At 38.3% G+C, this 27,686-nt stretch overlaps 1 protein-coding gene across 1 annotated transcript in view; it reads right to left on the reverse strand.

The window, feature by feature from the left end:
- Positions 1–20,392, reverse strand: part of MITF (melanocyte inducing transcription factor) — a 31,117-nt gene extending 10,725 nt beyond the window's left edge. The window contains 6 exon segments of the mRNA NM_001003337.1: positions 4,223–4,297; positions 7,488–7,605; positions 15,819–15,914; positions 18,000–18,083; positions 19,130–19,357; positions 20,228–20,392. Of these exon segments, the coding sequence (NP_001003337.1) occupies positions 4,223–4,297; positions 7,488–7,605; positions 15,819–15,914; positions 18,000–18,083; positions 19,130–19,357; positions 20,228–20,260 (634 nt within the window). The 5' untranslated portion in view covers positions 20,261–20,392.
- Between the last annotated feature and the right edge of the window lie 7,294 nt (positions 20,393–27,686).

The following is a 27,686-nucleotide window of genomic DNA, read 5'->3' on the forward strand; positions in this document are numbered from 1 at the left end:
GCATCTGCCTTTGGCCCAGGGTGTAGTCCTGGAGTACCAGGATCGAGTCCCACATCAGGGTCCCTGCATGGAGCTTGCTTCTCTCTCTGCCTATGTCTCTGCCTCTCTCTCTCTCTGTGTCTCTCATGAATAAATAAATATAATCTTAAAAAAATAAAAATAAAATACTTCCTTAATATTAAGCTTTTATAAAATAGAAATAGTGATACTCAATGGTTCTAAAGAAGGAATTTTGGGACCTCTGATCTTCTAGCTAACCTCCTCTAAAACTCTGAAGCATGACCTATCTTCTGACTTTTCCAAGCATATAAAATAATCATAAAGATTCAAACAGCACTGAAATTCATAAGATGAAGTAAAAGTACCCTATGATCCAGATATGACCACTGTTAAGTTTCTTATATATCTTTTGGGACAATTTTTTATTCTCTAAATATGCTGCATACCCAGGGCACAGTTCTTGGGACCCTTCTTATCTACATTCACTTTTGGTGATCTCATTTAGACCCATGGTTTTTAACACCACATATACACTGATGACTTCCCTAGTTGTATTTCCAGTTCAGACAGGTCCCTGGAACTCCAAACTCATATGTCTGGCTACTAGAGGTTTCCACAGGGAGGGTTAATGAGCAGTCCCAATACTCTGCACACAAACTCCTGGTCATCCATGCTCAAATAACTCTACCCACAGACTTTTCCACCTCATTTAATGTAGCTCCATCCTTCCAGTTACTTAGGCCGGAACCTTGGAATCAATTCTGTACCTCTGTTCCTCTCACATCCCACATCTGATTCATCATCAAAGTCTGTTGGCTCTACCTTCAAAATATTTCCAGAATCTGTCCACTTCCAATCTCCACTAATAGAAGCCACCATCATCTCTTGCCTGGATGACTGCAGTGCTCCTAACTGCTATCTCTGTATCACCTATGTCTACTACTTCCTACCCTCTTTGGTCTATTTAGACCACAACAGCCAGAGGAATGTGGTTAAAACGTAAGTCAGAGCATCCAACCCCTTGCTGAAAACCCGCCAATTATTTACCCACTCACCTAGACAAAAGACGTCTCTGACAAAGATCTGGTGGGCTCCCATTCCTCTGATCTCGTGTTCTACTCTTCTCCCTCTCTGACCACATCTTCTGTCATGACTCATTTGTGTGAACCTCCTGTTAGCCCCATGGGCTTCTTGCGATTCCTCAACCACTTTAGGGCTTCATACTGCTGTTCACTCTTCCTGGAACACTCTTCCTCCAGATATCTGAATGGCTCTGCCCTCACTTCCCTCAGGAAGTGACTCAAATTTACTTCTGAGCCTTCCCTGACCATTCTATTTAAAATTGAACCACCACCTCCTTCCACGCCTATCTTGATACTCTATTCCATTGCCTGTACTTTGTCTCATCAAAGAACTTTCTACCATCTGCATATTTCATTTGTTTGTATTTATATATATATATATAAATGTATGTATGTATATTTATTCACTGGTGCATTCCAAGTACCTATATGAGTCTGGCACCCAGTAGGCCCTCAGTTACTAAGTATTAAATAAAGAATGATAAAGTAGAATTATAATAAAAATGCTTCTGTGCCTGTCTTTTCTCATTTAACAGTAACATCATGCAACATTTAGATAGACTACACTTTATTTAATGCGGTGCCTTCCCTCCACAATTATTTTTTATTATAACTTGCAAAATTTTGCAAAACATACAGAAGTGCATAAAGGAAAAAGTAAAAGCCAACTGCTTACAACATGCAACACCTACTTGCCTCAAGAAATGGGCAATTGATAAAGGTAAACTCCTAAATCTCTCCCAGCACACACACACATCCATACACACACACACACACACACACACACACACACACGCACATCTCTATCCAGTGTGATCTTTTTCTAAAAGGTACCTATTTTTCTGCCACTTGCTCTTCTGACTCAGTAATATATTGTGGACATCCACGTAAGTCAGGTGAAACAGACCAACTCTATTCTTCTCAAGAGCCACTGAGTATCCCATGTAGGAATATAACATAATTTACTTACAAATACTCTACTGATGAATATTTAGACTATTTCCAATTTCTCTCTTGTTGTCAACAGTATAAGGAGTATTTTGGCCGGTGTTCACATGTACATTTTATTCCTATGTAGTTCTTGCTCTATATTGAAAACACCAATTTACTGTATTTTTTGCTCGTCTATTCTATCTGCCTTTGACTCAAATGGAAACCCATAAGAGTGGGAAGCCTATCTGGTTACTTCTGTAGAAAAATGCCTGTATAAAACAGAAGCTCAATAAATAGTTGTGAGTAAATAAATGAACGTATTATTGTGCATGTTTTGGCAACTGTGTTTACAAGGTGAGTTTCTAGGAGAGGAAAAGCTATGCCAATGCACAATCTAAACTTGAGTATTCATTTCTAATGGTTAGATGAGATTTTAATATGTTTTTGTAGCCCTTAGAGTGTAACTTGATCATGTTCATACTTTATGGACCACCCTTAACTTGAGGGTATGGGTGCCTAAGTCAAGGCCTTGTTTTTGACAAGATCCAACTTAGTTTTCCACATTTCAGTTAGGTAAAGTTTTGGATAATGCTTAATTATCTTAATTCTAAGTTATTTGAAAAGAACTATCTTAGAGTACAGTTACTCGGAAGATGAAGGAGACTTGAGAAATATTAGTGTAAATCTTTTGGTGGAAAGGAGCAAAGCTTCTCATACTTGAAATAAGAATGAGAAGGGCAGACTCTATTAAAAGAAAGAACTTGGGCAGCCCTGGTGGCCCAGTGATTTAGCACTGCCTTCAGCCGAGGGCGTGACCCTGGAGACCCGGGATCGAGTCCCGCATCGGGCTCCCTGCATGGAGCCTACTTGTCCCTCTGCCTGTGTCTCTGTCTCTCTCTCTCTCTGTGTCTCTCATGAATAAATAAATAAAATCTTTTTTTTTTTTAAAGAAAGAATTCACCCCCTCTGGGGCCCAGCAATTCCATTTCTCAGTCCCTAACCTAAACTCCCCTGTCCACCAAAAGGCCTGTGTGCAAATGTTCACTATGGCACTATTTGTAACAGGAAAAAACTGGAAGCAACATAAATATTTAGTAGTAAGAGGATTACTGAATTTCACACAGCCACACTGTGGAGTAGTATGCAACAGTTTTTTTTAAAAGGAGACAGATCTAGACTAGTAACAGCAAAAGTTCTTTGAGACAGGCTGCTGAGTAAGAAAGCAAATGGCAACAAATATGGATAACATAATACTGCTTGTGTTAAAATAGATGCACAAAAAGCCCATTATATTGAGTGTGCACGTGCGTGTGTGTATGTGTGTGTGTGTATATTCTTAAATACATGGGCAGAGGCTGGGAAGACGAATAGCAAATTGAAAACAATGACGACAATGATGATGATGACTCCTAGGGATCAGAGGAGAACTCTAGCTTTATTCTATCATTTTAAATTTTGGTCTCATTCTATCATTTTTTTATGAGGACAAAGTATTTAATTGTAACTTACATTCTTAAAACTCAATGTAAGAAGAAGAGGACAGGAGGCCGTAAAAGGAAAAATTCACACACATGCGCCAATGACTTCAAACCCAATTTTTAAAATTTTTTTTAAACTATGCAGCCTCTTTTACTTTTGTTTATGAAACAAAAATTTTAAGTTCTCATAGGAAAAAGCTTAAAGATTTGATTAAGAGTAAATTAAACACATACAAAATAATTTTAAATATTGGAAGGTTTTTTATTTTAAGTCACAGTTTAAGTTGGAAATTTGGGAGGCTATCTCACCCAGACTCCCCTCCAACTGTTTCATTTTTTTTCCTTTCAAATCTCACTGGAGAAGATGATCCCATAATCCCCTTTTGTTAATAAGTTCCAGTGTAAGCAACACTTATAATTGGGTAGTTGGGGATCAAGTCTCCCTCTCACCAAACACACAAACACACACACACACACACACACACACACACACGCCAAAACCATTACTATAAATAAGTAAATACTCTTCAGAACACTGAAAAAACTTCAATCTGATCAGGGATAAAATACGGGAAAAACCTCAGTTTTTCTGAAAAACATTTTTTCCTCCACAAAATGTACCTTTAACAGCAATGTATATCAATTTCCTCCCAAGAGATTTTAAACAATTTTGATACAAGGGGGAACATTCACTCCAATATCAACATCATGAACATAAAACCAACTTACTCAAGTTGTGATTGTCCTTTTTTTGCCTCTCTTTAGCCAATGCTCTCGCTTCAGATTCTGTGGGAAAAATACACGCTGTGCACGTGAATGAAGTAATTAGAAACGGGAACTGTTTAAGGCACACAATGACGCACACTATAAAACATCTCATTTTCTAGATATATATGGAACCATATCTGACCAAACTCTCATAATATTAAAAAAAAAGTTTTTTTAAAAAAATTCTGTTTCTTCAAAAGCTTGTATTTTTTCCAAAAGCAATATATACCTAATAAATGCAAAGATTTGACTGCCACAGAATGGTAAAAGACCAGTAACAAAGGTGTCTCACTCACTATGAACATACAAGAAGAAAACCAGAAAACTATGGAAATTTGCTGTTGCTATTCTATGATCAGGAGTTGATTTTTCTTTTTTTCCTTTTTAAAAGTTTGTTTTAGAGAAAGAGTATGAGTGGGAGGGTCAGTGGGAGAGAAAGCATCTCAAGCAGACTCCACAATGGGTGCAGGGCCTAATGCAGGGCTTGATTCCACAACCCTGCAATCATGACCTGAGCTGAAACCAGGAGTTGGACGCTTAAATGAGCCACCAGGACGCCATGGGAGTCAATTTTTCCTTTCCTGCAACAGAACTTTTCAGTATTTCTTCAATGCCTTTGTAACACATGAACATGAAAACCAGTGAGAAAAGCTACCACGTTGGATCTTCTAACTGGTGGAAATGGATTTTTTTTTTTTTTTTTTTGGAACTTGGAATGAGGTTCCAACAGAACTTGCTAGAATTAAATAATGCCTGTGAGGATCAACTATTTACTAGTCTAAGTTTTGAAAAACAAAAATAGGAATAGTGTACAAAGGCGTTTAGTGACAACTTCATTTGAAAAGATGTATTTGCATGGAACTCTTGTGAGATCTCTTGTGAGGAGGGGTGACTTTGTAACTTACAGACGACAAAACAAAACAAGAGGCAGTTGTTTGATTAATCCTGGCATTCTGGGACCTCCTGTTACTTTCTTTATACAATTGATATCTGAAACATTATACTATGACAAATCAGAATTTTACCCAAAATTCAAAATCTTTATAACTCATAGCCACTGAAGCTTATATACAGATGTACATTTATTATATGTGTATTATATATACATATATACACATAAATAATTCAGAAGCTGAATTATTTCAGTTGGGAAGATCAATCCATTTTCTTTTTTTTTTTTTTTCCTTTTGATCAATCCATTTTCTTTTTTTTTTTTTTTTTTCACTTGAGCATTATGGGCACCCTCCCCTCTAGTATCTTAATTTTGTTTCGTTTTGTTTTGTTTTTTCAATTTGCTAGCCCACAACTATGATTTTTTACCCATCAACCTCAACCCACCAAGTGTAGGCCAGCTTTGGTCAAGGCTATCCAGTGAACTTCACTGCCATTTTGTAGTTTTACCCATATCCTCCCCAAGGCAGTAGACTCTTGGCCTTGGGGAGGAGGGCTCTTCCTCAAGCTTAGATAAACCCTCTGCAGCCTCAGGGTATTCTTCAGTATTCATCCTCTCTGAGTAGCTATGTGCCTGCTCATGGTTAACAATTCTTTATCTTTAACCTCCCCTGTTCAAATCATGGTGCCCTCTGCTTCCTGACTAGAGGGAAAATCACTTAATAAAGATCATTTCTTATCCCTTAGGTCAGATCTGAGTCCTAAACTTATTCTCTTTGGCTACATCATGCTGTCTCTCAGCTAGCAGTGTTCAGAACCCCAATTCCTGTCCATTTTCTCCTTTTCTTGGCATTTTACCCTTTTCCTGTCTCAAGTGGTCATTTTCTAAGATACAAAGTGATTCTAGAAGTGTATAGCTCATTATATCTGCTTCTTTTTTTAAAAAAATAATAAATTTATACCCTCTTACTCATTTCTCTCATTCTCACCCCCTGCCTCTGTTGTTTTTTAAGAAATAATCATACACATAACTCAAAAGTCTACTTTGGGGGGTGCCTGGGTGGCTCCATTAGTTAAGTATCCGACTCCTGGTTTTGGCTCAGGTCATGATCTTGGGGTTATGAGATCTAGCCCTGCATCAGGCTCCCTGCTCAGCTCAGACTCTGCTTGAGATTCTCTCCCTCTCCCTTTCCCTCCCTCTCTGCTCCCTCTCCACTCGCACTCTCTCTAAAATAAATAACTTCTTTTTAATTCTAAAAAAAAAAAAGGTCTGCTTTGCATTTAAGTCATAAGAATTTTGTTCATATCACACTAACCATATTTTATCATTATTGAGTACAGACCTCATATAGCATTATTTTGTAAGACTTCGTGATATTTTTCTTTCCAGGTAAAGTACCTACTTTTGTTGACTTTCAATGGGTTTTACATATCAATTAATTTATTACCTCTTAACCTAAATCAATGTTTTTTTTTAAATGGTCTTTCTCTTGCCATTATCTTCTGAAGTATTTTTTTTAAAAGACACACTTGAACAAACAGGAATTTTTTGCCCCAAATATATATCTCATATTCTTAGACTGTTCATTCACCTAATCCTACAAGATGCAAGGACCAGACATTAAAAAGGGGGATGAGGTGAGGGCCATAAACTCAGTATGGTAGAATGTCAGTTCTAATGTAGTTTTGTCATGTTTTAATGGCCAAATGCCTTCCCTAAAGCATTAAACAAAATGGCAAAATAGGTAATTTCTCAGTGCCTCAGGAACAAACAATATCCATCACTCCATTTTATAATCTTATTTTTTTTTTACTCTGTGTAATAAAGCTTTTGCACATGATGTAGCAAAAATAACAGGAGGCCTCCGAAGATGGAAGAGACTCATTCCTACTCTATCTTGACAACTGCGGGCTTAAATGCAGGTCAAAGAAAATTCCAGACCAGGGTTCTCAAACTGGAATGCCTCTAGGGGCTTGGCAAGCAACACAAACACCAGACTGTGTAGAGACATTTTTTAGGTAAAAGTGTTGCCTGCTGCTCCACCTCAAAGGGGACAGCAGCCAAAGACGCCACGATGGGTGTCATGGAATAATAATGGTGCTTTGGAGTGACAGCAGATCCAACTCCCAGTATCTCAAGAAAAACTGGCAACCAGGATTTCCAAGTATAAATCCTTCATCTTAAAATATTGCTCGATACTTTCACCACAGCACCGACCTAAAAAAAAGTATGTCTACAAATTGGGAATAGTCTAGAGGTCACAACTTTGATAACCTCACTTGTCAGAAAATAAACAGAAAATCCCCAGGAAGAGGCACACTTGCCAGTATTTACCTGTGAGCTCCCTTTTTATGTTGGGAAGGTTGGCTGGACAGGAGTTGCTGATGGTGAGGCCTGGGGGAGGCAGGCCTTGGTTGCCATAAAGATCAATCAGATTTCCAGAGACAGGTAACTAGAGAGAGAAGCAATAACAGAAATGAACTACTGAGCAATTCCTAGGTTATTCAGCTAGCACCCAGATCTATTCCAGACTTTATCTAAAAGAAATGGTTTGATGTTAAAAATCATATTTTAAAACAGAAAAGCAAGACATGTTTACCTTTCCACTCACTTAGATAAATGGTGACCTTGACTTGTTCCCTTTGAGAGAAGAAAGGATGCAGAATCCAAGACCCATAAGATGGTTCTACAAGCAGCTAATAGTTATATTTTGAGCATGTAGACAACAAATAATATGGCAAACTCATTATGGAGCACATCCAGCAGCATATAGCAGATGTTTAGTAAATGCTGACTATTACAGTCTAATAGGGTTCTATGTGGCATGGCTTTTTCCACCAAATTAGGTTTCTCGTCAAAGTCACTTTTTTCCTTCTCTCTCTTTCCTTCTCCCTTTTTATCTCTTTTTATAGGGAAAAGGAATGAAAAGTGTTTTCTACTAGAAAAGAAATGGTTTCCTTATTGCTAAAGAAAAGCGCTTTTCCTTGAAACTGAAATCTCTCATAGAACCACAAGAGGGAGCCCACTGACTTTAATAAAACAACAAAAATTTACACTTAAAAAAAAAAAGAAGGGTAAAGAAATATTTAGCCCTCTTGAGCTAGCTTAAGAGTGTTTTTCTCCAGGTCTGAATTGAATATTTTGAAGTAGTGAACTTCTTTCTGTCTCCAATGCTGACTTCCTTTTGTTGTATATGCATTTCCCTGTACCTAGTTCACTGATGGAGTTTAATGCACCCATTTTTGTGAGCATGAGAAGTCCCAGACATTTCTTCTGCCCACCCTCTGAATATTAATTATGAGGGCACAGTTAAGTGACCGCACTGCTGCCAGTGCAGAAGCTCCCTGTTCCCAGCTTAATTCAAACAACTGCTCTAAGTGTTATTACCAAGTAAGACTTAGAGCATTCAGCCCATCCCATCCTTGATTATACACTCTGAGTTTTACTTTACATCTGAGAAAACTCAATCTAGACAGCATTTTCAAGTTGTTTAGTGACCAAGAGGTATTGAGCAGAGATTATACTACATGTCACCTTTCATTTTCTCCAATGGCCACTACCATACAAATAAAAATATCCCGCAGGATAAAGATAATGAATGCGTTTCCCTTCATTGATAGCCTTTGACCACCTATTCTTTTTAAAACATTTATTTATTTATTTATTTATTTATTTATTTATTTATTTATTTATTTATTTATGATAGAGAGAGAGACAGAGACAGAGACAGAGACAGAGAGGCAGAGACACAGGCAGAGGGATAAGCAGGCTCCATGCCAGAAGCCCGAAGTGGGCCTCGATCCCGTGGCTCCAGGATTGCGCCTTGGGCCAAAGGCAGGCGCCAAACCGCTGAGCCACCCAGGGATCCCCTGACCACCTATTCCTAGTGTGGTTTCTAAGTAAGTACTCTATGAACTAAACCCCAAGCTAAAGAGGTGGGAGAGGCCTGTACTTTCTTTCTGACAGATAAACAAGACACTTGCTCTAATATGACTGAGGCTGAGAGCAGGAAGGACAGGCAGATCGACAGAGCATGTCTCTCTCTTATCCATTCAGTCTTTTGCTTCTTTTTGAAGGCAGGATTTATATTATGTATATAAAATGTAATACACATTTCCCACCACACAGATTCACATATAAACAATGCATTGTGACAATTTAAAATGCTCTTGAACCACAATTCAAGGTCCTCTAGCTAAAAACCTGATAAAAAGTGACTTTGATGATTAGCTGTCATTTTACTAAGTGGTTTTATTTGAAGTAGGTCACCTTCCTAGGGTCAATCTTGCTCTGTGTGCAATCAGTTCTACTCTTGTCCAACTTAAGACAGCACAGTGAAAGATGTGCAAATGTCTCAATACAGCGTTGTAAAGAGTGTATTGAGTCAGAGCATCAAAACTTATAAAGCTGCTATGACATCTCATAACCCCTCTGCATTCCAAAGATTTATTCTATCTTTCTGGAGCTCCAGATTTTCAGAGGAACTGCTCAGTATTGAATGTGGCTTCAAAATTCAATGCAACAAGCTAAAAAATATACTTCTATACCCCTAGAAATACAAATCATATCTATAATATTTTCAAATGCAAGCTGCAAGCAAAACAATGCAACTGTGTTGTGATGATGATTTGTTAGGGAAAATTAATAGACAAGAGATACACAGTAAGCTTAAAAAAAAAAAACAAAACCCTTTAAGTCATCTATGGATTTACACTGAACAGACAGATATCTAATTATAAGCTTCTCCAGGGCAAGAACCTGTTTTCTAAACATATTCTAAAGGGGAACGAGGTGCACATATACTTAACAAATGTAGACTCATATGAAGGATGAAGGGAGGGAGGGAGAAATACAGAGAGGGCAAAAGAAACAAAAACTGAGAATAAGAGACAAAGACACAAAGGAATGGGCAGAAACAAAAAAGAGAGACACATGTACACAGAGGAGAGAGGTGGAAAGACAGATGGAGAGACATTCAGGATGCGGTTGGGGAGAAAAAGTACAAGACTGGGGTCACCCAGAGACAAATGGGCTAGGCAGACAAGATTGCTGTGAGTGGCATGGATTGACAGCAGTGCCCGCCAAGAAGGGAGATGAATTTTTTTAAATATTTCACTTATTTATTCATGAGAGACACACACACACACAGAGGCAGAGACACAGGCAAAGGGGAAAGCAGGCTCCATGCAGGGAGCCTGATATGGGACTCGATCCCGGGACTCCAGGATCACGCCCTGAGCCGAAGGCAGATGCTAAACTGCTGAGCCACCCAGGAATCCCTGGAGGGAGATGAATTAAAATCTCTATAACAGGATGCCTTATCAGACACTCCACTAAGATCAGACATCATTACTTCCAGTCCAAAAAGTGGCTTATAACCCTCCACCTACTTCTCTAAAAGATTTCCCGCTTCGGCTGCTTTTCCAATACTTGCTGATTAGCAGCTGGCAGCATACAACCTGCCAGGATATTTTGCTGGGGAACATTATTTTGTGGGCACCTACTCTGGGTCCGGCACAGAACTAGAAAGGCACTTTGTATATGTTGCTTTAATTGATTTTATGAAAGAAAAGCCGTAGTTCTAGCTATGTCTGAATAGAGCTTCGTGGCAGGAGGTTCATATACCATGTTAATAGCAGTATTTGGGAGGCGGTGTCAATCTGCTGATAAACCAAGTAGAAACTGCAATTTTCAATTAATCTCCAACTGGATATAAGCAAATAAAAACCTAGTTGCTCACTAGCCAAGTATGGCTACTCAAACTTAGAAATTATAGTGCAGGCTGCCTTAGGAGCCAGAGAACTCGGTTAAAACCTGCCTGTGTATAACTGACCTGCTGTGTGATACTAACCTTTCTGAGGCATGGTGCCCCCTTTGAAAAGTGGCAATCCTATCACCCATCTCACAGAGTTTTGTGAGAATTAGAGGTCCAGTAGGTGAAACACTGTATTTAAGTGATCAATAGTGCCATGTTCAGTAATATAATTTTCTACAAAGTACTGTATTCCCAGGCTGTTTTAAACCTCAAGCTAACTTCCATGTTGAGCAACTACATGTTAATTATAAGGTATCCTGTCAACCACTGTACCAATTTTACCAGACTGCAATGCAAACCTAAACACAGGAATCAAGGGAACTATTGAGCTGGAGTAACCACCCAGTGTTCAAATCAGGGCTTCTCCATTGTTAGTGGAGGGCATTTGTCAAAATTGTAGAGCCATTTTTGGGTGTCACAACTGGGAGGGGGGGGGGAGTATCACTGACATCTAGTGGGTAGAGGCCACGGAGGCTGCTAAACATCCTTATAATGGGCAGGAAAGCCTCCCAACAAAGAACGACCCATCTCAAATATTAATTATGCTGAAGCTGAGAGACTGCCCTGAAATGGGGCCTTACATTCTTCACACTAATGGCTGTCATTTATTGAAGCTACTAACAGGAAGGTTGATGAAACATGGCTTTCTAATTAAAAACCAGCCATGCATATTTAAGAAAGGATTCTGTGGTTCCCCTTCTGGGTTAGAAAAACTGCCCCATAAACATTATAACTGGGTCAAAGATATTATTTTGATAATAATAATATCTTTGGAGCTAAGAAAGAGGAAGAGGCATCTTCTGCTAACATCGCTATGTCATGTCTTTGCTGGGTTTTTATCCAGCACATTAACCTGATGAGTAAGATTTTAATTGCAGCACACAAGCTGTACAATGGGAAAAAGTCCCAGTCTAACAGGAACACATAAAGAGAAGGTAGACACATGTGGGTCTGTGCCCCAGACTTGGTCTGAATTGAGTTCTTCAATGTTCTGCTCCACCAAAATGAATATTTTTCCAAGTAAATGATCATTGTAAAATGTTATTATTTTTTTCTTTCTGGATGTTCCCCTTCTCTGAATATCAATTGAGCACTGTTAGCACAAGTAAACTGGGACTTTTATTCTTTGTTTGTAATGGTACAAGAGGGCCCTTGTGCTCTCAGAATAGTTATTTCTAGATTCCAATTCCCTTAGGATAGTTTCCTCTCTAAGTGATCCCTCCACTTTATTTTTTTTTAAGAAGTTAACTTGAAATAAAGCATATCGAAGAATCAAATAAAAGGAAAAAAGTGCTTAACATGAAGAACATGAAGTTTAAATTCTTTTGAGAGCGGAAAAAATTAAAATGTTAGTGAATTGTGGTAGCACTGGTATTTATTTTACAACCCAAACCCAAATTTATCAATAAGAACTAGTAATCAATAATTAGTAAAAACATAACAGAATCAAGATTCTTCTAAATGCTTTTATAGATTAACTCTTAAAATCGTCATGTGGATTCTATTGTTTTAGATGCTATTATTATTATTATTCCCATTTTTCCAGATAAAGAAAGTGAGGCAGAGAGGTCAAATAACTCATTCAAGAGGAGGCACTGAATTCAGCTATCTGGCTCACAGTCTGTGATCCTAATCTCTATTTTATATAGTGTCTCTTCTAATAGCAAAATGCTGAAATAGTTTTGTCATGGGCTAGCTCTGATGGGGCTACATTTAGACTTATTCAGAGGGGGATCCCTGGGTGGCGCAGCGGTTTGGCGCCTGCCTTTGGCCCAGGGCGCAATCCTGGAGACCCGGGTTCGAGTCCCACGTCGGGCTCCCGGTGCATGGAGCCTGCTTCTCCCTCTGCCTGTGTTTCTGCCTCTCTCTCTCTCTCTCTCTGTGTGACTATCATAAATAAATTAAAAAAAAATAGACTTATTCAGAGTGGAAATATAGAAAAGTAATGTATGCCTGGACAGTCAGTGACATCTGAGGGTAGCTATAGGTTACTCCTCCTCTGGTTGGCAATTAATTCAACTCTGCCCAGGGGATCTTTCCTATCCAGGGACTCCCTTAAGATGGTCCCTCTGCCCCTGAATTATCATCCTCCATTCAAGGTCTGAAAGGGTCTCCCCTTCCCAGTCTGGTAAGCTCCATGAGAACAGGAAGCATACCTTACACCTCTTCATCCACAGCACCTCGCCCAGGGCTGGTGATGACATGTTAGGTATTTAATAAACACTGATTCAGTCTTAGAGTTAGCTTGGAGGCTTTCAGATAATGAAGGAATAAGATTTCCATTCTAATGTAGAATGACTGAAGAGGAGACACAGGTATTCAGTCTAAAGGAGAGAAGCAATCGGGGGTCTTGAGAACTGTCTTCAGAAAAATTGTCATGAAGACATGTTCTCCATAAAGGCAAACTGGATTCATGTCTGGAACTCACAGAGTAACACACTATGAGCTATATCTGGATTATTAAGTGTGATGTTATTCTGAAGTTGGACACATTAGATCCTCAAGGGATATCATCCAAATAAAATACTATCAAAATTATTTGCTATTGGGCAGCCCCAGTGGCGCAGCGGTTTAGCGCCGCCTGCAGCCCAGGGTGTGATCCTGGGGACCCAGGATCGAGTCCCACGTCAGGTTCCTTGCGTGGAGCCTGCTTCTCCCTCTGCTTGTGTCTCTGCCTCTCTCTCTCTGTGTCTCTCATGAATAAATAAAATAAAAAAAATATTAAAAAAAAAACCATTTAAAAAAATTATTTGCTATTATAAGAAATCATACTTAATTTAGGTATTGTTGAGTACAACTTCTGTTTCCAATGCTAAATGCTCTACATCCTTTATGAGATGACCATAGGAGATAGGTACAATTATCAGTCCAATTTTAGAGATGGACAAATGTAGCATTTCAAGAAGGTAAGGAATATGCAGGAACACACGGGAAATGACATACTTTGGATATAAACCTAGATATGATCACAAATCTCCAACTCCTAACCACTGTGGTTGCCAGTCTGTCTTGTGAATTAGTGCATATTCTTCATTAGAGGTTTTCCAGAAGATGAACGTTTAATTTTTTTAGTGTATGGGGGTGAACACAAAAGATGCAAGAGGAGGCTAATGCACTGAGTACCAGATTGGCTCAAATGACTTGAAAGGTCCTTGACACTGGAGAAAATTTTAAAGGTGATTTGTAAAAAATCATGTTAACTTTACAGTCCTTCCAGTGTGCCTACTAGATACCACCTAATACTACTGGCAAAATGACCACTCTTGTCAACCAAAGTTCCTTTGGGATGACTGGACCATTGCTAATAACTGCTGCTAAGGCATTGAAAACATTGTATTTATACCCATGTTTCCATGGGTATAAATCCACAGTGCAAGCTCTCCCAAGTGTCTTGCTCACATTGGTCTGAGGATTCTGACCACTGATAAGTGTAGCTCGCCTTACAAAAGGCACAAAGTTGGAAGCAGAAGAGTTCTATAGAAGCCAACCCTGGGTTCAAAGAGGGTAGGGAGGAGGGTCTGACATGGAAATATCTGTCAAAATGGTAGAACATCTAGTTCTTTCAAAATCAGGGGGTGAGTTTAAGTGGGTAGGAAGTTGACAGAAACTAAAGATCCCAGAAAAGACTTTGGAGTTTCAAGGGGAGTCCTCACCCCTCAGGACTTCAGGTAAATGAACTGAAAAGAACTGGATTAAGATGGAAAAAAAGAAAATGCTACTTTAGTTCACTAAGAATTTTGGTGTAAATAAGTAAGGGGTATCATAATCCCTGGCCGAGGGAGTTTATTTTATAAATGCATTCTTTTAAAAATTTTTCTATTGTGGTAAAAATACATATAACATAAAATTTAGCATCTTAACAATTTTGAAGTGTACAGTTCAGTAGTGTTAAGTCTATTCACATTGTTGTCAAACAAATCTCTAGAATTTTTTCATCCTGCAAATATCAAACTCTATATCCATTAAAGAATAACTCCCCTTTACCCCTTCTCCCCTGTGGGAGTTGGTCTTTTAAATACACGTTATTAAAGAATATGATAGTCTCATGGCATTGCTTTACAGAAAACAGAAAAAGACTGGACAAGGTATTCAAAGCCTACTGAGAAGTCCTGACTCTGACACATTGAAGCTATGTAATTCTGTGTAAGACCACCTAACCTTTCCTAATTCTAAAAATGAGGGCAATGATACCACCCCAACTTGACTCTCAGAATTACTGTAAGGACTAGATTCCCACAATTATTACAAGAACTAAATGAGATCTACTATAAGACTTTGGTGGCAAAATGGAAACATAAGATACCACTGCAAGGAGTGGAAAAAAAAAATAAAATAAAACCAGTAGGGGCAAGGTTCCAAACTATAGCGAGAAGTTTAATAAATCACTATTTATTAATCAAAACTGGAATACATTTTGCTATTGAAGAAAGGCAACTCAAATGTCAGTCACTCTATTACCTGTGAATGGTAAGGTACTGCCTTTCGCTTTTCAGGCCAACTAGAATGCTACTATAAATAGTTCAATCCATAGTATTCTCCTTGGCAGCACTGACTAAGTTGGGCATTAGATGTCAGGGGGAATTGGAAGGCCTAATGTCCTATTGAAAGTGGACTTGGACTCCAGGGAAGGTAGAGCTTTTATCATGGGGTTACCAATAAACCCATGAGAAACTCTTAATTTCTAATGTCAAAGTCACTTATTTGTGATCCTGAGATAATTTTGTTTTATTATTAATAAATCTCTCAATCAATCACTTGCAGAAATAACCTAATAAAAGTTCAGGGAAAGGGAGAGAACACTGGAAATATCTCAAGATTTTCTTTAAAAAAAAAAAAAAAGTCATCAATACCGTATTTGCCATTTGCAAAGCAGGATCCATCAATCCCAGGATTTCTTCATTATAACTTGATTCTAGGCTAATGATGTCATCAATTACATCATCCATCTGTAGGAAAAAGGGCAATGGAAGAGAGATAAATGTAAGCAAAAACTGTGCAAAGCCACCCAAAGAGAGATCCACGGTCTTTTTTTACCCTAAGCACTAATGCTCTTCAGTTAGATTCTGAGAAACTACCGTCCTCTTCCTCCCAAATATGAACATTACTGAAAGTCACTGACACTAACAGGTGACAATGATGACACCTGCAACCAGCACTTAGGGAGGGATTACTGGGTGCCAGGCACCCAGTTCAGGGTTTTTGATGGGTTAAATTATTTTGCTCCCTCACAATAACCCTATCAATGTAGGTACTATTAACATGAATTTTCCAGGTGAGATAAATGAGAAGCAATTTGCCGAATGTCATATGGGAAGAGAGTGAGAGCCACAACTTGAACTCATGCTCTAAAGTGTTACAGAGGTTCAACTGCCTCCCCCAAAAAGCAAAGATGAACCAGGAAACCTCATCTGAATGATGGCTGCCATTTCTTTGTTTTCTCTCGAGACTCACTCCCACAGCCTTCAGTAGACCCTCCTTGCAGTAAGAAGAATCCGGATGGTAATTCAGATCTTTGCTCTCATAAGGATGTATGGGGCACTGTGGCTCCTGGGCTACCGGCTAACCCTGTACTGATCTTAAAATGACTTGTAAAATAAGTTTCTCCTTGTAGAGCTGCCAGTGTGCTCGGTATTCCCCGAGGAGTATATCAGGACGAGGTTATCATTACAGTCATGGAGCTGACATTCCCACTAGATCAATTTTATTCCTGAAGTACCAAAACATTAGTTATGATAATAAACAACAGTGATTACATGTGCATTGCAGCAGTTGCAAAGACAAGTCTGTGAAAACATTTCTTTGTAAACACCCTATGTATCTGAGCTGGTTGGTGTGTCTGTGTGTCTGAGTGCATGCACACATGGTTGGATCCAAGTAGTGCTTTGCAAGTACACAATGAAATCTCAATACTCGGAGGAATGCTCCTTTATGTCTTTCTGCCATTTCCAGTTAAGGGGGACAGGCTCCTGTGCCACAAGGCTTGTTGGAATCCTCATTCTCCCACTTTCTGGATCAGGGGCAAAGCTCTCAACCTGTAAGAGGCTCAATAGGCCAATCTGAAAAATGGGGTTAATAATACTCATTGCCTTTTTGGATCCTTGTGAGATTTCAGGATAAACCATATAAAGAACTCACAGTTAAATGAATATAGTAAATATCCAAAAAAAATGAGGGTTATTAAGTGACTCCCTAAGAAGAATAATTGCAGGTCAGTTTTGAAACACTGCCAGCACACTGCTTATGCAGTTTCATTTCTAGATACATCAGTTTTGTTTGCTTTTAAGAGATGATTTTCTAATTAAGTTGAATAGGCAAATGGGCTAGAGGACTTTATGAACAATCTCTCATTATAAGTTTTTTTTAGGGAAATAAAATGAATGGGCCTGGTATGATAGAATTTTTAGAATAATTTCTTTTTAAGCAAAAAAAATTTTTTCATTGATATTCTTTTTCCTTATATATCTATACACACATTTTAAAATATATAAATATGTTAATAAACATGGCATTATTTATATGTCTATTAAGTAGGATGTCATAGAAGAATCTCTAATCACTTGGGAAAAATCCATGAAATATTATTAAATTTAAAAAGTTGCAAATGCATGTTGCATGAGATTCCATTTTATAGATCTTGCTTTCTCTTACTCTCTCTTACACACACGTATATCTTCATTTAACAGCCTATTGAAGTTGTTACTCTACAAATTTGTGCAACACATTGATGATGGTATCTTAAAGAAGTACAGCATATTATATTTTATGTATCAAAATTTGTGTATTTCAAGCACTTTTTAAGGACTTGAAACAACTTACAGAAAATGCATTTTAAGTTTAACTTCCCTGAGTTATTTAATAATGAGATACTATGAGGAAAATGGCCCTGTTCATAGCTTTCTCTATTTAAAAAAAATATGTAAATCAACGAGGAGAAAAAAAATCCCTTAAGTCATCAGGAAGGTGTGATGAGCCACAAATATAGATTCTCATTACAAAGTGTTACATCCTTGCACTGCCGAGTCATTCAGTACCTGCATGCACGATGCTCGTGAATGCGTGTTCATGGTTGGGCATTCACTTTCCGCCCTGTTTTGCTCTTCAAACTTATAAAATCCCTGCAAAAACACAAGCAAAATCAGCCCATGACTTGGATTTGCAAATGACTTTTCAATGACATGTTCACACGAGGCTGATGGTGCAGCAACAAGATGGACTAATAAAGCTTTCACAAAGTAGAATCTGACCGAGAAATAAAATAATGCAGAAAGAACTTCCGTCAAATGAGCTTGATAGATGACAAATACGGACAGAGAAAAATAAGACAGGTTGGTTTGGGCACAGGGGAAAAGACTTAGTCCCTCTAGAAATTAAAACTCAGAAACTTCAGAAGAGTCACCTCTGAAATCACATGAACATTTCAGAGTACAGTAAAACTCCATTAAAATGAGGCTTATCATCTTATAATTTGGAAATAACGGGCATTAAATCACAACTCTCCCCTCAGGTATTTTAATGCTTCGAATTTTGATGCAACAATTAGCTTGCGGTGTGTCTGAATCTCGTCTCCAATCCAGCCTTTACAAAAGCAGATTTCACGGCCGCGGCAATCTTATTACGAAACGGAATTTATCTAGCAATTAAACCTTTGCTTTTCTGTTAAATTCTCATGTGCTACATTATTCAAATCCATCCACGCACATTCTGTGCTTTTTTTTTTTTCTTCAACCCAGGGAGAAATAAAAATAATATTCCAGACATTCACAACAAGCGGAACTTCTAAACCGCCTGTCCCACACCTTTTCTATTTTTGCCTTTTCTTTTCCACCTTGCCTTTTCCTCTCTCTGCATTTTTACTGCTTTGTAAATGGAAAGGCATTGAAGAGAAGAGAGCGCGAGGCTAACGGAGCAGAAACAGGGTGGGAGAGAACGTGTCCTCGCCTCCACGTCCCACTTGGAGCGGCCAAGTGTCCCATCCTGAGCCACACAACCCAATAACCCGGTGATGGTGTCAAGAGGCCGTAGGGTGGAGGCCACATAGCAGAATCTGGGACACAGACCGGCGTGTGTGGCCCCGCAGAGTCCACAGTTGAGTGGGGGAATAATATCCGACAGACATTCATTTAGTGTAAGAAGACAGGAGAGGGGAGGAGACATGAATTACCTCTTTTTCACAGTTGGAGTTAAGTGTGAGCATAGCCATGGGGCTGTTGGGTGCGCTGCTCCCCGGCACTGGTGGCATGACATGATCGCCAGGCTGGTTTGGACATGGCAAGCTCAGGACTTGGTTGGCATGTTTATTTGCTAAAGTGGTAGAAAGGTACTGCTTTACCTGCTGCCTTTGGGCTTGCTGTATGTGGTACTTGGTGGGGTTTTCGAGGTGGGTCTGCACCTGAACATAGCCACGGAGGGAAGAGAAGACAGCGCCGTTATTTGTGAGTTTCGGTCGGCTCTTTTCTCAGGCACAAACATGAGACTGGCCAGTCCACCAACAGAATAAATTATTAAGCCCCTGTTATGTACCAGGCACTGTGCTAATGGATTTTGATATTACTGAAGTTTAAAGTCTAACTCTCAGGATTTGGGGTAATACTTTGCCCTGTTTTATTTCCCTGCTAATTAGCTGCACATCTCTTTGAAAACTTGTGCCCTTTTGTTCATGTCTAATAATTTAAAATTTGCAACCATCTGGAGGGCAAAATTTTCCCCAACACGACTGAAAGGATTTACTGAGATCAGAACAACAATCTAAAAAAAGGAGCATAACAATTTATTTTACTTTCTTTGGCAAACAGAACAGCTTTCTGTTTAAAAACAACAACAACAAACCTCCTTAAGAGCCAGCTGTAAAACGGTTGTAGAAAATAAACAGAAACACTCTGATGATTAAATCAACTAGTTGTAGATTAATTCCTCCCACTTTCATTTGGACATGATTATTCAACATTTTAATTAAGATCTTGAACTCAACATAAAAAGCAATTCTACATGAAGCAGTTTCTTTCAGATGCCTCACACTTACATGTATGTGTTTTTAAAAGCAGGACTATTAAGCCGCCAGGGTATTTTTCCTCCTTTCTTATAAACATTAATACAGAATTAAAAATCCTTTAAATCAGTGATACTCATGGTATCAAACAGTAAACAGCATCAAAGTAGTAGACCTGCACTTACTGGAAAGAGTACAATAACATGAAAAGGTGAATTACTCAATGTATTGCATATATTTCAGACACTAAATATGAATAAGAATAAAGCTCACCTGATAGTGATTATATTCTAGCATTTCCAGCATAACAACGTTTTAGGTGGCCCCAATCCAATGAGAAACGGTAGACTATTCACTCTCTCTACTTTCTGTAATTCCGATTCGAAGACTGACTGGCATAGAGAAGGCACTATAAACAAGGTATCCCGAGACACCACCGGAAACTTTATCACAGCAGCCCTGCTTATAATAACCTAAGCTAATTAGTTATGCATGTTAAAAAAAAAAAAAAAACCATTCGAACAAGGGGCTTTTTTTTTTTCCTTTTTTTTGGGGGGGGGGAGTCCTACGAGCTTGGTCTTCAATATTGGTATCAATTCCCCCCGCCCCCCAGCTTGACGTCATGCTTTTTCATAAATATAAAAGAATCTTTTTAAGTGATGAGCTATCAAAGTCAAACTCACTGTCAGATCAAGGCCAATTCACTATTCATCTTTAGTTCCAGTAGTATTAATAGACAATGGTATTTCTCTTTCAGCAATAGGTTAAGAGCTGGCTGCCCCTTTGGAGAAGACAACGCCTAAAAGCTACTATTACACATGAGACTTTCTAATGGCCACATAACTCTGTAACTGCCAACTGCAGGAAGAGGGTCTGTGGAGGAGTCTCTGTGCTGCATTTTCAAGTTCAATGGCCTCATCCTGTATCCTGGTCTCAATATGCATCTTATTCTTAACTGCATGGGATATGGATCTTTCCTACTGATCAGGAGGAAGGGAAACTATCCTAAACAGAACAAGAAAAACATACACACACACAGGACTGGATGTATATTTATGTGGAGAATAAGAAATAAATGTCTCCCCAACTTAATCAAGCTGGGAAGCATGAAAACTTGTACTAAAAATCTTTTATTATAATTCTTAGGGATTAATAATAATAATAATAATAATAATAATAATTCTTAGGGATAGAGAAGAATAAGAGTTATCATACATATGACTGATATATCTTTACTCATTTACTTGTTCCATTATTTAAATACCATTTTATGTGCTAACATCTTGCAAGACATGGAAAATACACTGTGAACAAACAGACCTAACTGCCAGTTTTATGAAACTTGTAGTCTGGGGTGAGACAAAAGAAGAAAAAGGCAAACAAATACATATCTAAAAATTATGATAAATGGTTAATATTCACTGCTGAAATGGTGAGCTATCTTAAGCATAAAACTTTGAAATTCAGTAATTCTATCCAAACGTCCAGGAAAATGAAGTCCTTTATATTGGCAATCTCAAATTGTTTCAAATGACTGATCTAACATGTACACAGAGGTTCACAGAGACATTTTAGGTTTATGAAAGGGTCCAGACACGATAATGATGAGGACAACAGACATTACTAAAATAAACATAAAATGAGGGCAATGGGTGTAATGTGTTTATTTCACTATTACACTTAAAAAAGAAAGGGCTACACATTTAAAAATAAATGTTAATTCACTGGCAGATCCTTATTCTTTAATGAATTAGAATTTTATGCTTTAGTACGGAAGGAAGCAACCTGCTATCTCTTTGGCATTGCCAGTGAGCTCTTTACTATATCCAGGTTAGGGTAATCAGAGTGAAATGTATTTTGTCCCCTTACCGCCAGTGTCTTTTTAGTTTTCAAATAAGTTGAGTAAAGATTGGCTATAAATCTTATGCAGGAGGTGGAACGTCTCTAGCTGTTTCTAATCCAAACACTGAAAACAGGTAACAGAAACAAGGAACATATATGAACTTTGGATAATAGAAGGTAGTGAGGCCTGTGGCAAACTAGAACACACATATCTCATCTAAAAGAAATAGCTGGAGGGTATTATGCTGAGTGAAGTAAGTCAGTCGGAGAAGGACAAACATTATATGTTCTCATTCATTTGGGGAATATAAATAATAGTGAAAGGGAATATAAGGGAAGGGAGAAGAAATGTGTGGGAAATATCAGAAAGGGAGACAGAACGTAAAGACTACTAACTCTGGGAAACGAACTAGGGGTGGTAAAAGGGGAGGAGGGCGGGGGGTGGGAGTGAATGGGTGACGGGCACTGGGGGTTATTCTGTATGTTAGTAAATTGAACACCAATAAAAAATTTAAAAAATAAAATAAAATAAAAGAAATAGCTGACATAAACTGCAGCTGATTGTGGACATATGAGTACACCAACTTAGTACAGATCTTCCATGGCAATCTAAACTTTTTTAAGTTAAACTTCCCAGATTAAAAAATTGACACCCAAATGTTTGACTTTTCGTACTGCATAAAACAAGTCAAACACATCTGTGCACTGGACTCAGCCCATAAGCCACTAGAATGTGGTCTTTGCTTCATACCATCCTTGAGGATCACCTTCCTATCTATATTCCCGGGGGTGGGGAGGGTGGCCCAGGTTCTGAGGACAAGTTACTGTCCAAATCCAGGTATTTCCTGGTGCTTTTGGAGAGACAGCAGGCCTGACAGCACAGTCAGCAGAATAGTTAAGAATTCAAAACCTGTGTTCGAATTGTGACTTTGCAACTTCACTATTTATGTGACCTGTGATCCTTGGCAAGTCATTAACTTTTCTAGGCTTTCATCTCCTCACATGCTCAATAGGGATGATAGCTGAGCCTCCATCGTAGAGTTATCGCAGCATTAAATGAAATCACACTTCTAACAGGCTTAGCAATATATCTGAAAAACAGCAATTCTCAAACTTTTGTCTTAAAACCATTTTAAGCCCTTCAACTTTAGTGTTTACGTGAATTATATCTATCAGCGTTCACCATATTAGGAAATAAAGCAGCAATTTTTAAAACACAAGATTATACAGGAGCATATATTGCACTGACCATCAGAACAATGACATTTTAACCTGCATGAAGCCTTCGTAAAACTCTAACGTAAGATCACACAATGAGCATGAAAAAGGGAAAAGAATCTCTCAGTGTTATTAAGAAAATTGTTTTGGCCTCGCAGAACCACTGCAAGGGTCCTGGAGACCCCTCGGGGCTCTCTGACTTTGAGAACCACTGATCTAGAATACAGGTAGTGCTTGAGTATTATTACCACCCCATCTTAGCCATGCTATTCACCACTGTGTATCAGTGGTGTGTGACACAACCTGTGTTGTCTACTTGCCTCTCTCAGCCGGAAGATGCTGGAGTAAGACCCTAAACCCTTTAACTTCCTCACAGCCATATTGTGAGGCTCTAAAGTCCTATGACAATTTTAAAAGCCATATGAATAAAATTTCTGGTCTTCAACCACCCTAAACCATAGCTTTTTAGTTAGTGACTTTCCTTATGTTAGTTTCTAAATAGCCAATCAAGCAAGCATATAAATGAGAACATATATGTAACATTAAACATCTGTATGATTTCCTGATAATTTTTGCATAGGGTTGACCTTCAAACTAACCACCCAAGTTAACGAATTCAGATATCAAAGGTAGGTAGGTATCAAGGTATCAAAGGTATCAAGGCTGAGCACTTGAAGCACAGACCACAAAAAAAAAAAAACAAAAAAAAAAAAACTAGAATACTTCATGCTCTATCAAACCATACTATTTTGTTGATATAATGGATATTTCATATAAATAAAGTACATTAGCTTTCTTGTTAAGGTACAGAATTCCAAAGGCTTTGAAACTTTTCTTCCTTGTTACTGCTACTATCTTTTTGTGCTTTTTCCTTTCTTCATTCAGATCCTGAATTGATATGATACCAAGGGAAGTGGAATGGATCACCTTCTAACTGTCACACTTTAGCTGTGCCACTTCCCAGGTGACAATGACAGGTTATTTTCCATCAATTTCATTCAAAAAAGATCCTGGAGCACATCAGTGTGAGATGGTACCTAGAGATATTACCATCTTGAGTGATGAAGAATTCACTAGAGGGGAAAAAAAAAAAATCCCATCCAAGGTTCACTGTTCTTCTGTTGCCTCTACTATTTGTAAACCAGAATGTAAATACAATTGAGGGAAGATCCTCATAATCCTTTTAGTTCACAATTTATTTTTTTAACACATCAACAGAGAGTTCAGATTTCTTATTTTATGTTTAGGGAGAAAATGTATCCTGTTGCTCAGTAAAGTTAAGGATTATTAAAGGGATTAAATTCACTCAGTTGCTATCCACTATTGCCCCCTCCCCCGGACTCATTTATATTGTTTTTTAAAATGTCAATTTATAGAGATGGTCAATTATGCAATCACCATCCCTGAAAAACATGGTAAGACAGAGAAAGATAGCTTTCCTAAATGGCTTGGGCTAAGTCTTGTCCAGGGTCACATTTGACAGGTGAAAGGTTCTTTTCAGTTCCACCATTGCGATATTACCACTAAGGAAACCTCAAGCCCAAAACACACGTTTCTAGACACTTAGTCATGTTTTCTGTGCAGTCTGTACAAAGGTATCCTTAGCAAAACATAAAGATGAGGATATGAATCCTGACCTAAGGGAGAAGAATCAAAATCTGATGCAAACAAATAGCAAAACCAAAAAAGACTTACATAAAGGAGAGATACAGGGGATTAGGTGGATGAGCCCAAGTTCCTTTCACTAGCACAGGGGTCTGCCCACCAGCCCAAAGGGCCTCGCTCCTTATTTTGGTATGGTCTGTAAACTAAGGATACATTATACATTTTTTTAATGGGTAGAAAGGAATCAGAAGAAGAAAATTCCATAATACATGAAAAGTATGTAAAATCCAAATTTCAGTGTCCATAAATTCTTCTTGGCACAGAGCCATGCCCATTCATTTACATATTGCCCATGGCTGCTTTCACACTGCAGTGACAGAGATGGGTAGAGCCTGCCTGGCCTCCAAAGCCTAAAATACCTATTATCTGGATTTTTACAGAAAATTTCAACCTCTGCTCTATAAGGATATGAATAAAATTTCCAGTCTTCAACCACCCTAAACCATAGTTTTTTACCTAACCAGAGTTCAACTTTCTTATTAAGTAGAAGTTTTACGAAGGAAAGAATGAGGTGACTTTTCTAAAGAGAAACAGTGTATGTGTATATAATTTTGTAGTTACTTCATTAAATATTGTCTAAACTGGACAAGCAGCCACGTAGGAACACAGGGTATGCTTAATTATCCCCATTTTAAAGACAAACAGAAGCTCTGAAGAGAAAGTTCAAAGATGTGCCAGGGTTGGAAAACAAACCAAGGTCTTCATCATTCTGTCCCCAGTGGCAAACTACAGAACCGCCCTTCACTGTTGATGAATTTTAATCTAGGACTTTAACTTAATTAAGGGGGAAAGATAAAACTATGTAAATCCAGAGGTGTACTCACAAACTCTAGGTGTGTACACATAAATACATATGAATTTATATCCCATTTCTCTGGTCTGTATACTTTCACACTACTTCGTATCATATCACTTTGTGGAATCATTAGGCTTCTAAATTCAGAGATAGGAGTTATAAATGTGCACAAAAGGAGAGGATGGCAAATCCATTTTTAAAAATTTTGATGTTTTAATAGAATAAACCAGGCTAGCTTTACCAAAAATTCCTAATAGGTCTTTTATCCTTAGCTGATGACCTATAAACCAGTGTGCTTATTATAAATATAAACCACAAGGTGGGCATGCTTTGGGTTTAGGACAAACAATATTTTAGTACCCTCAGGAAAAAAAAAAGTATCACTATAAGTAAATTCCTACTATATACATTATTTTTTCTCTCTCAGACTAAAATAAGCCAAAGGTCTGAGTATAAAAAGAACATCAAGTTTTTATTTCATCCAAATAGAAATAGGAGATTTAAGAGTGGTAGCCGTCTGCCTGCAGGGTATTTATAATCCCAGAATAAAAATGCCATTTTCAGAATCAAATTCCTATGAGAGAAGCAGCAAAACCCAATAAACTTAATGCATTACTCACTTTAATTGAAAACTATGCATTTACCTGTACTAGGAAGATTGTATCAGTCATTATGCATGGTATGTCATATTAAACAGCAAAATTTTAAAACATATATTAAAAAAATTAGTATTCATTCACTCAAAATTCTCTACCCTATACATTTTATATTCACTCCAAGCTTAGGTCATTTAAAAACAAAACTAGGAAATCACTTGGATAACCACATAAGATTTTCTTCAAAGCCTCTTCATGTAGTTGTTTTTGTTTTTTTTTAAATCATATGATAACTGATTGAATCCAGAAGGAACTACAGAAAAAAAATCTGATTTTAATAGTTTTAACCTCTTATTTTAAGTCTCTGCTGTCTGAAACTATCCCCAATTGCCTTCATGCCATATCCATAAAGAACTAAATATAGGTTTGAGGGCAAACCTTAATGTGTATATAAATCATCTGGGATCTTGTTAAATGTAGTGTGATTCTGTAGGTCTGAGGTGGGCCTCAAGATCCCGCATTTATAATAAGCTCCCAGGGGATGCCCACCCTATTGGTCCACAGACCACACTACACCTTGAGTGCAAGGCTGTAATATGTTCTCACCTGGACTTCTCCCAAAAAAGAGTTATATGTTCATGATTCATTCAATAAGTATTGCTTGAGTGCCAACCAGATGTCAGACAACTGCCCTCATCCTACACAGGCTGTTCAGGGAAGGTCCTACAGAAAAAGTGACAGTGAAGCACAGGCCTGAAGGTCTGGGGAGGAGATAAGCCAGGCAAAATGGTGGGAAGAGTATCCCAGCAAAGTGCGAAAGTTCTCAAGAGCAAGCCCAGCCTGCCCAAGGAACAGGAAGAAGGCTCTTAATACACAGTCCTCATTTGGCTTCCAATTTAGCATAGGCACCTCGTATTCCTCTTAACCTCTTTCATCATTGGCTAGTTCTCTCTTCTGCTCTCATATGTCAGAGTATCTCAAGGCTGAGAGTTTGATTTTCTCTATGGACATGCACAGCCCTGAAGAGCTAAGCCAGTCTCAGGGATTTAAATACCCAGTTCAGGTGTCTCTGAACTCCAGATTCACCTCTATCTGCCTACTCCATAGCGCCACTGCAGACACCCTACACGTCACATAGTCATCACCCCCTCCAAACCAGCTCCTCTACGGTCTTCTCCATCTTAGTAGATGGCAACTCCATCTATATAGGAAATTACCTTTTTTTGTTTTGTTTTGTTTTGTTTTGTTTTGTTTTGTTTTGTTTTGTAGATCAAAAAAGTTGTCTTCATATAGTTCAACCTAGTTGCACATTCAAAAACTGTGGCCATCTTTGACTCCTTTTTTTTTCCCTTCACACCTTCATTCTAATCCATCAAGAAGTACTGGCTCCCTCCTTAGAATATATCCAGAAGTATTGGCTCCCTCCTCAGAATATATCCAGAATTTAACCAATTTTCATCACCTTTATTATTACCATCTGATCTATGCCATCATCATTTCTCACTTGGATTACTGAAAAATCTCCGGACTCTTCTACTGGTTTTTGTTTGTGCCCTCTTGTACTCTTACAGTCTATTTTCAATACATCAATAGAATGACCCTGTAAAATATGTCA

The sequence above is a fragment of the Canis lupus genome, chromosome 20 (genome assembly GCF_011100685.1).
Source record: "Canis lupus familiaris isolate Mischka breed German Shepherd chromosome 20, alternate assembly UU_Cfam_GSD_1.0, whole genome shotgun sequence".
Lineage (NCBI taxonomy): Eukaryota > Metazoa > Chordata > Mammalia > Carnivora > Canidae > Canis > Canis lupus.